Raw genomic sequence first — 13,860 nt, forward strand, 5'->3', positions numbered from 1 at the left:
TTTAACTATGTACCTAGCCTTAATATGAAAAATCTGTAAAAACGGTGGTCTTTCTTTTTATAACCTTGGATCACAGTTCAGTCCTAATTTGCTGTTTTCAGTACCATACCAGAATTTTCTTGTTATTTCAGTGATTGTCGAGCTTATTAGTGAATACAGTTCGGGCCTTTCGAGATATTTTAATGGTATGATAAGAATAACTTTTATATCATTTGTTTTATTGGAGGTTATTTTGGTTCAGAATTCAAAGAATGTCTTTTCTATAAGCCAGAGACTTACACAATAAAAGGAACACTGACTTTAATGTTTTAATTATCATTGAATGTGATAATATAGAACTGATGAGAATTTTAGACAAAACTATGAAAATAAACCTGAAAAATCCTCTACCTTGGACACTTTTGTGTAATAACTGTCACAGGAGAACCAGCGCCACATAACGCAATATATTTATTTTAACCCTATACTCGCAGTAATGTGTGATGAATCGCCGGGCCTACGGTTACTCTGTGTAAAGTTAATACGAACTCCAGTGTAATTCTAAAGACTTTCCTGGCCACATTTTATTTGGTTTCTGAGTTTTTTTTCTTGAAGGATTTTGCAGGAAGGAGGTGTGGAAGCTGCAGACGGCTCTCAGCTCCTCTTTTATTCTGTGCCTCTCGCTTTGCTCTGACAGATCCGTGCTGATATCAGATTGATGGGCCGGTTTGATTGAAGTCTCTTTGTCGTGCTAATGTCACTACGAGTGATGGATGAGGCGCGTGCGCCATTACCAACGCGCGCGTAAACTCCACTACTGAACTGAAAGGAAACCCATCCCCTCCTCCTGTACATACAAACACACACACACACATGCACACACAAACACTTTTTCTCGTTCCCGTGACCAGCTGACAACTTCGGGCCTTGTAGCCATAGGCGACAAGCCACGTGACACGCGACAGCGGTAGGCTCGATAGGAGGAAAAGAATGGAAAATAAGTGACTCGGTGGAGAGAGAAATAGAGTTGAGGAAAGGACGAAAAGCTAAGAATTAGAAGAGAAAAAAACACTGAATGGAGGAAGACTGAGTAAAAGCCGCAAACAGGTGAAGAGTTGACTCGATTCCTGTCTGTCTTCTCGCGTTGTTTTCCATCCGCTGAGCTTTTGGAACCCACAGGTTGAGTTATTGACATCGCAAGGCCCTCCGCTTAAGAAACAGACAGATACTCTTACTAACAGGACATTATTCAAGCGTGTTTCAGCTTCTGCTGTTATTCTGTCTGAGACTATCTATTTTTTCTGTTGCGTGAATATGGTAGATTTTTTAATTGTCTGTGCTCTCTGATTTGTTTGGGCCTTCTCTATTTTATTTTTTATTAATTTCCTCTTATGATTTATGTTCGTTTAAGAAACGCTGTGCCAGTGTTTTCTAATGAAAACATTTGTAAATGCAATCTTTTTTTAAGGTTTATTTGCAACAAATTTCGATCAACTTCATCTGTGGGTTTGTGTTTCTTACTGTCAGATTTAAATCTTTGTTCATTTCCACCGTGCCTAAGGTCTGCATGGACAAAATGAACTCGTTTGTGGAATACTCAATTTTTAACCGGCCAGGAAGCGGTGCTCATTCTGCATCTAAACCTGGATACCAACACCATCCTCTGGATCAGCACCATGCCTTCTCCGTGGCCTCCAGCGCCCCCCACACGGGTCTCAGTGGTTCCATAGTTCCAGTTAACGGTACGAGTGGTGACAGCGGTTACACAGCAGAAGAAAGGACGTATGTGAACACCGGACAGGAGAGTGGAGGGATACATGAGTCCACAGGAGCGGGCCAGCATCATCATCAACATCTTTGTAATCATCTTGAGCAACAACAGCATCAGCATACACACAATGATTACCACCACCATTCTAACCTTCAGCAGAACCAAAGCTTACAGAGTGGAATATTATCTCCTTTTACCAACGTCAATGTAGGGAGCACTGGGTACGCGGGCCAAGCGTGCGCTACAAACTTAGAGTATGCTCCCTCAACGTGTCCTCCAAACTCAATTCACCCCCAGTATTTTATGGAAGACTCTGTGGCAAGCACCTACTATAACCAATCAACACTCCACAGCTCGGCCCCAACTTTCGGCACCAACTACAACGCCCTTGCCGGGGCCTGTTGTGGGCCACAAGGTGCTTTTTGCGGCTCTCAGTACCCGCAACAAATTACTGGAGGTCTAGAGACAGTGAGCTACTTGGGGCTTCCACAAGGAGGGGGGTATGTAGAGCTGCCGGTAACCCAGGACCGAGGGAGCGTGGAAAAGAATGGCCAGCAGGCCGGACAGGGGCAGACGTTTGACTGGATGAGAGTGAAGAGGAATCCACCGAAGACAGGTGAGGGATTTTACTGATGGCTGACCTGTTTGGTGACTCCAAGGTAGCTTAAAGAACCATGAAAATATTTATGTTAAGTAAAACTGTCCAATTTAATAGCAATTTGTGCGTATATGGCAAGAGACGAAGACCACTTCGATTGTTCATAATGTCTAACATGGATTGTGCCGCATCCACGCAAAGTAAAGGCAAGTTGGCTCGGAGTTTGTTTTGAGGGGTTCAGCCGTTTAGTCAAACATTTGGGGGAATGTGTGCCTATATGCAGCTATAAAATGCTGTAATGCTGTAAAAAGACCACTCGGTGTCCTGGAGAAGAGCGTTTTAATCGAAGAGGGAGAGAGTGAAATAACAAACCTATTTCGTTTTCCGAAAGCGAGATAGACTGACATTCCTTTCTTTAGAACTGTTCCATTGTGTTAGAGAATTCGGAAGCATTTACCCCTCACCCTTGCTCCACTTAAAACATCGATCTTATTCAAAACCTCATTGAAATACCAAACTAAGATTTATTAGGCTATGGTCAATTACAATTATAAATAATTAATCAGATAATTTATTGATTGGTTAATTAATTAATTTATTTATTACATTGACCATAACCAGGGCCAGTTGTCGCCGATCTGCATTTACAGGTCTACTGAACATCTGATCAAAAGTTTTTCAGTTTCTCATTACAGCGCAAACAGATAATCGTTTCAGTAAAAAAAAAAAAAAAAAGAAGAACGTGGGTGTTAATATATTGACACCGAGTCAGCATGAGTCATATGAGGACAGATATAGCAGGTCTGGGTCCCCTGTTGGTCCCGTCTGATCTCTCTACCAATGGACATAGGAGACGGCTTATTTCTCTGCTCTTATCTTTTAAAGTAAGCCACTTCTCCCGCGCTCTCCATCTAGCGATGTCCTATTGACCTTGCAATAGTATATAGCTACATGATGAAAACAAAATAGATCAACAAACATAAAACACAAAGAGTGGAATATGCATGCAGAAGGACAAATCAGTTTTTTGTTTTACAGCGACAACGAATTACATAGACCTATAGCCTACTCAAATAAGAACATGAATTCTTGTTGACGCTACGTTGTACCTCTTTTTGTATTAACATGCACGTATACGTCATCTTGTCAAAGTAGATAGATAATGATGAAAACAAATATCACATATTATATGTCTTCTTCTACTCAGTCAGAGTGTCGGATTTCGGCCTGTCTGGCGCCCACAACAACGCCATACGCACTAACTTCAGTACGCGGCAGTTGACGGAGCTGGAGAAGGAGTTCCACTTCAGCAAGTACCTGACGAGGGCTCGGCGCGTGGAGATCGCCGCCACACTCGAATTGAACGAGACGCAAGTGAAAATTTGGTTTCAGAACAGACGCATGAAGCAAAAGAAGCGCGAGCGGGAGGGAGCCTCCGTTAACGTGCGCTCGTCCTCCTCCTCCTTTGGTCCCGGGAGTGGCTTCACCAAGGAGCCGGAGGACACCGACCAGTCGCCCTCGTCTACGTCTCCAGGCGCGTCACCGAGTTCGGAGACGTAGTCCGTGCTTGTGAACTTCAGTGTGGGCCTGCGGTGTTTCACCTCTGTGATACTTCAGCGCATCCCTTCTTGTTTAGTTTTCTACATATTCAAGGGAAACTGACCTTGTCGGCTAATGAACAGCCTACTTCATATGCCTTAGCTACTGATTCCCTACATATCCCAGGACCAAAACACCTGGGCTTGACGCTTTCGCCTTCCTCAGCAAGCCCGTGGGAAAAAGGAAACTGAAAACGTGATATTCTTTTTCTGCCACGTAGCACAACTTTCAAAGTAGAGTACTAAACAATGTGGGAGTATGGCCTGTGGCTGTGCTACTTTCTTATTCTTCATGGGGTGTTAAGCCCTCTTCTAGGAACTGCTCTCCCTTTACTTCTGCATACTACTAATGTTACAATTAGTTTTTGTTTGGTTAAGTCTGCTAATGTGCTGAAGTCGGATCTGAACCAATTTCTGCCCCTACTATGGAAGAAAACAAATCAGAATATTTCAAAATTCATTTAGCCCTGTGTTTAATTTATTGTCATATGTAATGGACTTTATATGTCAACTATATTGATAATGTGCATATGTGACAGATGCGTTTTAATATTAGAAATGAACAGATACTTTTTCTCTTCCTATCTCTGGGCAGATATGTTTAGACTAGAGTGATAGTCCCTTTGACAAAGTTGGCCATCTTTGAACTTTGGACAATTTTTCTGCAATTGGTCACATGAAAATGTACACATTTGTCATGTTCACAACCTTAAGCATTTGACCTGATGGTGTTAATTTGAAGAAGTTGGGATTAACACTGCCACATTTTTAAAATCTTAAAATTTTCACTAAAAACCATTTTTTTGGTTAAAATCCAGGGTATTCATAGTTCTGTCATTTTGAGACATTAAGCACAAAATGTTTCGATACAGCCTCTGGTGCATGAAGATGATAGTAATAATGACTGGATGCACTTTGGTGTGTTTATATGATGTATCAATAATAGGGTTTGAATGGAATTGGGGTTATTTATCTGAATGTAGCTGATTTACTGCTGATATTTCTTAAATGGGGCTTCTGTGGTGGTTGGCACTGTTGCCTCATGGCAAGAAGGTTACTGGTTCAAATCTCAGCTGGGCCTTTTTGTCTGGGGTTTGCACATTCTTCACATGCATGTATATGTTATCTCCAGCTTCCTCCCACAATCCAAAGCATGTTAGGTTTACTGGTGATTCTAAATTGACTGTAGGAGTGAGTGTGCATTCTCATTTGTCTGGACTGGAGATCTGTCCAAGGTGTACTTCGCCATTCACCCGATGACACCTGGAATAGACTCCAGCCCACCCCTGACCCTGAAATGGATAAGCAAATACAGAAAAAGGATATATTTTTAACATTACTTTTACATTGTCAAGAAAACACTGAACAAATATAAGTTTGTGGTGTTTCTGTTATAGCTTTTACTTTTGATTATTCCAAAAAACCTATCACCTACAGTGTATTTAACCTACTGTATTTAGTTTGTCACTTCAACACAAAGAAGAACAATAAAATCTAAATGACTTTGGGGATTCACAATCAAAGTAGATACAGATTTTTGGCTCATATTAAAGCTATTCAGCAGTTTGGCCACAGCCGACATATGAGCTTTATATTAGTTTCTGATGACAAAATCAAACTTTTGTTTTCATTGTTGAAGCTATTTTTCTACTTTGATAGAGTATAATATGATCAAAGTTTTCTTTTTCTTTTTGGGAAATTTTAAGGGTTGTTCTATGTGTCGGTTGGTTTCCACACAGCTATGGCTTTGGTCTTTGCACTACATTAGATAAGGACAACATTTTTGGACAAACTCTTTGATGAAATGACCTTTAGAATGACTCATGATTGGGACCCATTTGGAATCTGATCAACAAGTTTTTGATACGTTAGTTAGACTCACGTTAATTTGGTGGGGTTCTGTGTGTGCATGTGTTGATAGGGAGACGTGATCTGAGAAAACTGCAGTACTGAGTTTCCTTTGTTTGTTTTCCAATATTTTGCTGCCTATCATGTGAACTGCAAATGATATGACTGATAGAAATTTTTTAATAATGTGTTGTTTTTTAAATGAGAGCAGATTGACTGAGTTTTATTAGTTCTGCTGCCTTAAAGACATATCTAATCATGTTCTTGGTTTTTTTACTAAAGCTACCTCAAATAAATGTTCTGCCAATCCACTGAGAGGCAATGCTTTCTTTTTCTTTTTTAAATTATTATAAACAGTCTAATATGAATTAATCAAGCCATGAAACATAGTTCCAGAATGTCTAAAAATCCTAACTTTTTGTGCCCCAGTCTAAAAATGTTTAGAAGTAAGAAAAGGTTTTAAGAGAAAACCCCCCAGGAATATTGGATTTGCAGCCAAGAAAATGTTGAAGCTTAGTGTTAAATGTGGGGTTATGTGTATTTACATATTTACATCTATAAAATAAAAAAAATTCAAATCTGATCCAGTGAAGCACAAATGTTAAATAATTAGAACCTTACAATACAACGCCTAACCACCATTATCTTTCTGTACAAAGAGAAAAACAGTTCTGTTCCTCTTACGAATCGTATTCAAGTTTCCATTTCTTGGTGAAGGATCGTAAATCTTCATTCATTAGAATGCTGTATATATCTCTAATTGCTTACCAGTTCCACTCCATCTTGATGTCATGACAGAATGGGAAATATTTACTTTGATCCTCAAAAAAAATATTAGTGATTGTACTTTTCTTATTCAGCTGACTAAACAGACGAAGCTTAAGTTTCATGCTCCACTTAAGTTTGATGACATCCAAAATCCACAACTTGTTAATGTTGGATTGGCCATCAATGCATGTAAGGAGGAAGAAAGGGATTATGAGGGAAGCTAATTAATGGACTTCATGATGCTCTGAATACCTAAATGCAAAAAACTTCCATTTGGTTGTCACTACACGTCTCTTGCCCAGCTTTATCCATAATTGCCACTCTCAACTCCTTACTTTCCCACTGCACCCTTACCCATGAATGGTTATGGTTAGGCACAAAAGGACCATATGGGTATGATTGATATACATGTTTAGGAAATACAAATCTAGAAAAAAATCACTTTACAAATTGTTTTCAGTATCTCAAGTGCAAATATGGTTCTGCTCAGTGACAAATAACAAGCACTGCAGTCCCTTCTCCTTAATACTTACCGGACAGTCTGCTGTCTTCATCTACTTGTAGTCTGAAAGTCCGCAGCCATGTCTCAGTGACAACAGCCCTGTAGAAAATACTGGCATTTCTTCTCAATCTCACTATTGCAAAGGCTGTTGTTTTCTATCAGGTAGGATTCATGGGACATTACTGGAATCATGACACATGAATCATAGAATTGTCATCCTTAACCATCTAAATTTTTGTAACGGTCTAAACATGTATCTTATAACGTGATTTAACACCTAACCCTACCATTCGTCAGTGACTGTAAGTGGGACATCAAGAAATCACCAGTGGAAAGGAAAGTTGAAAATTCTTGTTAAAAACACTGCAGGTGCAGTCTAGATTCCATGAACAGAAGTGTCACAAAGCAAATGGTTTGTAACATAATAGCCAGCTTTTGCATTCTATTCAGCAGTCAAAAATCCCATTGCTATTCCTTTGTCATGAATAGGCTTCCTAATCCATGGGCTTCACTGGTGCTCCATTTCTCTGTATTATGTTTAAGCTTTTTGAAGGCAATGTTAAAATTATTGCTTACATGGACAAGAATAATATAACTTCAATATTTTTCTTGTGGCAGAAAAGCTGTTGCAAGCAAAAGTGCATTAAGTGACAAATGGGAAGTGGGACTAAAAAAGATAAAAGTGCAGCTTGTAAATTGTGATATTCACAATGTAAATAATATTTTGTTTTTGTGGAATATGTGATTTTATAGTTAAGATTAACTTAACTTTTCAGCTCAGTTTTTAGTTTTTCTCTTTCAAATTAAGTAGACTGAATGACATGATAATTCCAACATTTTAGTTGGTCCGGTTGGTCTCTGGAGTTTGCATGTTCTCCCCGTGTATGCATGGGTTCTCTCCGGGTACTCCTGTTTCCTCCCACCATCCAAAAACACGTTAGGTTAATTGATGACTCTAACTCTATAGGAGTGAGTGTGTGTGTCTCATTTGTCTCTGTGTGGCCCTGTGATGGACTGGTGACCCGTCCAGGGTGTACCCTGCCTCTGGCCCAGTGACGGCTGGGATATACTCCAGCCCCCTAGCAGCCCTAAATTGGATTAAGCTGGTATAGAAAATGGATGGATGGTTGGTCTCCAGGTTGTCCCCACTCCCAGCTCCTGATGAAAGCAGTTCTATGCTCTGAACAGCAAAGGGTTGGTGCCAGTGCAACACACGTTTTTGGGTACTGAAGACTGTGTTTTGTTGGTCAAAACACAAAAAAATAATTCTAAGTTAAGTTCTGGCTTGAAGCAGCACTGAAACCACTTTGGTATAAAAAATCCTGTAACGTCTGTCAGGCTCACAATAATATGACTGTTTGTCAATTTCCATTTACATCTGTATATATCAATAACCTTTGTTACTGCTGTATGTTGTGGAGTTGAAGATGGGTAGAAAAAAAGATGGAGAGGTTGTGTAACGACTCTGAGCTTGGACTGAACAATTCCCCTCCAAAGTTCAAAACTTTGTGGCCCCAATTAAAGTGTGAGGGTTCTTTCTAAGTTTTAGAGTTAGTACTGACATCGGACACCAAAATATTTGGTCTCATGCTCATAATAGGGCATAGGGGATATATGATATTACTAAAGATTTGATGGGCTTAAGCCTGCAGTTGATATACAAACCTTGGCAAAGATATGGAATCACAAGTCTTGGAGGATGTTCATTCAACTATTCTATTCCACCTATAACATTGTAAAGGTACACATTCTTGCTTTGCAAACATACTTCACACCAACATTAAGAAAATTAGATGAAAATTGTTTTTCATTAGTCATTAGTAGTTAAGCCTTAAGAATTCAAGCTATTGTATAAACCAGAGGAATAGCAACAAAGAACTTCCAGGGACGGTTCATGATTCCATAATTTATTCCATTTCTTTTTCTTCACAATAATTACAGGAATTACTACAAGTTTGTTTAACTTCTTAAAGTATATTTCAAAAAGCCACATTTTTTCAGCTGTTATTTTTGTTTGTTTGCTTACTTTTTACTATTTAGAATAACTGAAAGGAGATCCCCAATCAATGGGAATTCCATGCTTTTTGTATGGATTGTACAGTCTCTGTTTGAATCTCGACTAACTGAGGACTACAGGTTTAGATAGAAAGTGATTTGAGTCAAGTGAATCATGTGAATTACTGTAAATGTTTAAAGAAGTACAGAACTGTAATATTCGTATTTCAATACCAATCAGGGCTCCTACATTCTTAAGGCTGTGAAGCCTCTGATCTTTGACTGAGGACACACAAATACACATACAAATGCATTCACAAGAAACTTCACTATTGGGCAGCTGTATGGAATGTATCAGGACATTGTGGGTGGCTTGCTAGCCTTTTGACCTTTGAAGATCGTCTGGGGTATCTCAACATGTAAACATAGTCTTCCTCCAGCTCATCTTCATCGCCTTCTCAGCTCGTCCATGGATGCCTGACCTGGAGCTTGGGTGGTAAGCTCAGTCATCACCTCATCTCTCTCTAACACACTCACAGGCTTGTTAAAGACACCCCTCCCTCAGAACACACCTCATTCTGTTTCACTGCAGAGGGTGTTAACTGACTGAATATTTTAAGTTGAGGGTGATAGAAATAGAGGCCTTACACTCAACAGAGGAGACTGATCTTTTACAATAGTTATTCCTTCTCCTCCTCATAACCCTCTGTCCTGAGACACTGTCTATTTTAGTTAATAATATAAGTAGATGCTTCTTGTTTAACCTTGCATAAAAGCTTAGATCATGGTTAATCCTAATCCCTTAACTTTCCATTGTTCATAGGGCCTGTTGGACTGTGAGTGGAACCCTCTCTGCATTTTGAGAAGTTTTAGAGAAGTTTGTTTTGCTGATTTCTTTGTATCCTTAGCATAACTTCTACTGATCTGTGGTAATTTATCAGTCTGACTGTATAAATTGTGGCCTTTCTTTTCATTCTTTTCATTAGTTTTCATTAGCCAGTTTGGATGCTAATCATTTGTGCTCCCAGGTTATCATAGAGTCCCGGCAGCTTTTTTTGGCAGTATGAAAGGATTATGCCAGGACCTAGTTCTGTCCATCTTGCCTTGCACGAGACTTGCACAATTTCTACTAGTTATTGTGACTTATTTGTATTTTGGATATTTCTTTGGTTTGCGTAGGTCCACCAGCTGTTGGGCCTAGGTTGGGCCTCTTTCTCCTACATAGCCATATGGAATCACTTGAGCCAGGTTTATGCTTGATGCAATTGCCACCTCAGTAATTGCACAAGTGAACTGTAACATCAACACAGTTTCATGTTCATGTATTGATGCTTGAGATACTGCAGCCTTCATTTTGAACAATGTGTTCCTATGAAGAAAATGACAACGCTACACTTCTAGAATGTCAGTAGAAGTTGTATAAGAAGTATATCATTCATGTGCAAACATAATCCCCTAATGTTTCTGTTTTTTGGGAGGGCAGCACAGTGGTTTGCGAAGTCACGTCACAGCAAGTAGGATCCTGGTTTGAATCTTGGCTGGACCTTTCTGTGTGGAGTTTGCATGTTCCCCCAAAGCTCAAGATATCTTAACATCTACATCTGAAGACATTGTATTTCTTTAAGGCAGCAGTCAATGTAGCCACAAACCGACATCTCTGGGAAATACAGAGATCATATAAACACACTTGTTTCTGCAGTTGCTTGGGGTATTGTGCTAGTTTTGCATGTTTCAGTGTAAAATAATGAAAAGTATTTTTCATATATCGGTTGCATATTATCAGCACTACAAAATATGTCCTCCTTAATCTGTCAATATTGCTATTTGGTTATTTACACATACGAAAGGTAGATGAGCACTTAAATAGTGTGTACTTACACACAATAAAACCAGGGTTGGAGAGTCAGCTGAGTAACTGCAGCATCACTGGTAAAAGTGATGTGTGCTATAATGCTGGCTTTCTCTCCTTACGCATACTGACTTATTCACTGCTGTTACAACCTCCCTTGCCAGCTCAGTAACGTATCAGTGTCACATTCCACCGTTGAATGATCAAACATATCAAACATGACATTGATGAACAACAAAGTCACATCAACACTGTCTTGAAAAGCATATGTGAAGAACTTTTTGATTTGCCTATAGTGTGATATTTGTGTAACTGTGTAAATGAAAAAGAGAGGAAGAGACACTGAGAAAGACTGAGGATTATTTAAGACTACATGATTATTTAAGACTGGAGACCTCATACAGTGTGACTCAAAGCTTTTTGAAAAAGGCTTTCTTTCCATAACTGAGTCTGTCTGTGTGTCGATGATCTTAAAATGTGTCAGTGTCTTTGTGTATAATAAACTGACTGTAGCCATGATACGCCATGGTGAATTTGAGGTTTTTGTATTTTTCAGTGTTATTCCTCACCTATGCTCATAACACAGTACAAGAATATTATCAAGAATGATATTGCTTACTTTTTCAAATATCTACTAACATTATCACAATCTTTTTTGTGATGTCACTGTAAACAGTTAACAACTTAATCTAATTTCAGTTGTATTTATTTATTTCAGTATATTTGTGTTACTATAACCCTGTATGAATGCTATAAGAAGATATTGATTAAAAACTAGAGAAAACTACAGTGAACATAAAAGTAACAATAGCAGTACTTTGTTCTTTGTCCAATTTCAAAATATATGTTCCTTAATCTCCATCCATTCATCCATTTTCCATTACCGCTTAATCCAATTTAGGGTCCAATTTAGGTTATCATTTAGGGCTGGAGCCTCTCCCAGCTGTTATTAGGCAAGAGGCGGGGTACACCCTGAACAGGTCGCCAGTCCATCACAGGGCTGTTCCTTAATCTATGAAAGCAAATACCTGTTTACAAAGAAACTGACAAATAATAAAAATGATTGAAATATTAGGGCAAATAAAACTTTGACGCGTATTTTGTTTAATGTGTCTATACATGTATGTGTGATTCAGCAGGGGTGAGCATGTGTTCTGATCTGTTTGCTGGGGTTAACTAGAGTTTAGCGAGGTCAGGGGTCTCCTCTTCTGCTATGTCGACAGAGAACCAGTCACCACAACCCGATGACCCAGGCCTGCTGCTCTGAGGAGTATCAGATTTAGTCATGTTTCTTTGATATAACTTTATCATATCATAGTTACATACTGTATTTGACAAGCTTCATTTCATTACATGTCAAAAGAGGGGATATCATGAACAAAATCCTCCATTTTGAGTCTTTTATAAAAAAAACAATACCAAGGAAAAAAGGTGAAACGAAAATGTCATGAATCAACTTCAAATGATTTTCTTTTTCTCTTTTCTGGAAAATGTGCATGTCATTAGGCTGCATTACTGAGGTCAGAGGTCTGAGGGCAATGAAGGTTATCAGGCAAGACAATTTTGTTTATTCAGTGCATTGTCAGAAGACCCTGACAATCGAAAGCACATGAGGTATATATAAGGTTGTGGTAGTTCAACCCTTAAAATATGTATGATACTGTACATGCTGCTTAAAATTCTATCAGCGTTACTTCCAAGTATGAAATAAAAGTTTTGTGAGACTGTCCTCTCCGAAATGTTTCTATGTTGCATTCGTGCATGCAGGCAGATACATTCAATAATTGTGTTCAAAGAACACGAAAGCTCTAGTGGTCACGAGAGAAATTGAATATGAAGGGTACAACATGATTTTTGTGTTGAAAAATTCAATTTTTCTAAACCATGATTGTTTTCTAACCCTACCAAAGTAGTTATGAATTTCTAAGCCTTAGTAGGTGATGTAATTTCCTAAAGCCAACCAGAAAGTGACAACGTTTCTTCAAAACATGTTGTGTTCACATAAAACCAAGGCAACCAATAAAATGGTGACGGTTCAGGGTAACACAACCCTAACCCACAAGGGTGTCAGTTGCATTGTATTAAAAACTTATTTTAGCTATATGATCGTTGTTGTACCCTAACCAAGCAGTTATTGTCTAAACCCAACCAGGTAGTGACAAAAGTGTTTTAGTAAAATGTTGTGTTATTGATGGAAAAAGTGTTAGTCTCAATCCTACGTCTCAAAAAACCCACCATTGAAAGACCACTCCATCCAGTCCCCATCCTTCCTCCTTATGAGGACTTTGCAGCTTCTTAAATTGAATAAACGTGGAAATGTTCATCTGAGTCCTATTTCCCTCTGCATCTTATAGGGTTGGTACAGGACACCCTTATGAGCCTTATAGAGGAGAACATACGACTTATACAAGTTTTTCAAATGGAGAACTTATGACTTTGAAAATGTCTTGAGTGTGTGTTTATGAGGCAGGCAAACTTGAACACCTGTGAGTATTTGCCTTTGTCAGCACTGTCTATGCTCTGCCCATGTGTTCCCTTCACACCTACACACACATATACAAACACGCACACACACATGCATGCTGTGCAAGGACGAGATAAACAAGCTATTGTACCATGTTCTTTCAGCACCCTGTGTGTGTGTGTGTGTGTATTTGAAAGAACGATAGGGAAACAGGAATAGCTGGAATGCATCAACCATTGTCAATACTGGCCGAAAGCAGGGTCATATTCATCAATGCGTGCACACACACTACATATACAGACACATTTGGCTATACTTGTGAGGACATTAGTTAGACATTCTTTTTTTCTTTTCTTTTTTTACTAATCTATCAACATCACAATGTGTCTGCTTCATGTTTGAATGAACTCCTTGGTCACTTTTCCAAATATGTTGCAATGGCAATCTAACTAGGTCATACCTAGCAATTCCTATTGTATTAATAGTGT

At 39.0% G+C, this 13,860-nt stretch overlaps 2 protein-coding genes across 2 annotated transcripts in view; both read left to right on the forward strand.

The window, feature by feature from the left end:
• The window catches only part of hoxb4a (homeobox B4a), a 342,957-nt gene that overhangs the window by 77,777 nt on the left and 251,320 nt on the right, over positions 1–13,860 (forward strand). The window lies entirely within an intron of this gene.
• LOC140273393 (homeobox protein Hox-B1a-like) lies at positions 1,547–3,908 on the forward strand. The gene is made up of 2 exons (XM_072368938.1): positions 1,547–2,366; positions 3,556–3,908. The coding sequence occupies exons 1-2, from the start codon at positions 1,547–1,549 to the stop codon at positions 3,906–3,908; spliced, it is 1,173 nt and encodes a 390-aa protein (XP_072225039.1).

The sequence above is a fragment of the Leuresthes tenuis genome, unplaced genomic scaffold (assembly GCF_036924035.1).
Source record: "Leuresthes tenuis unplaced genomic scaffold, fLeuTen1.0.hap1 SCAF_17, whole genome shotgun sequence".
NCBI classification, from domain to species: Eukaryota; Metazoa; Chordata; class Actinopteri; order Atheriniformes; family Atherinopsidae; genus Leuresthes; species Leuresthes tenuis.

Excerpts from the sequence above, each read along its gene's own strand:
- LOC140273393 (XM_072368938.1), top strand. The coding sequence starts at position 1,547 with ATGGACAAAATGAACTCGTTTGTGGAATACTCAATTTTTAACCGGCCA. Across the intron at positions 2,367-3,555 it reads GAGGAATCCACCGAAGACAG|TCAGAGTGTCGGATTTCGGC; the intron begins GTGAGGGATTTT and ends TCTTCTACTCAG.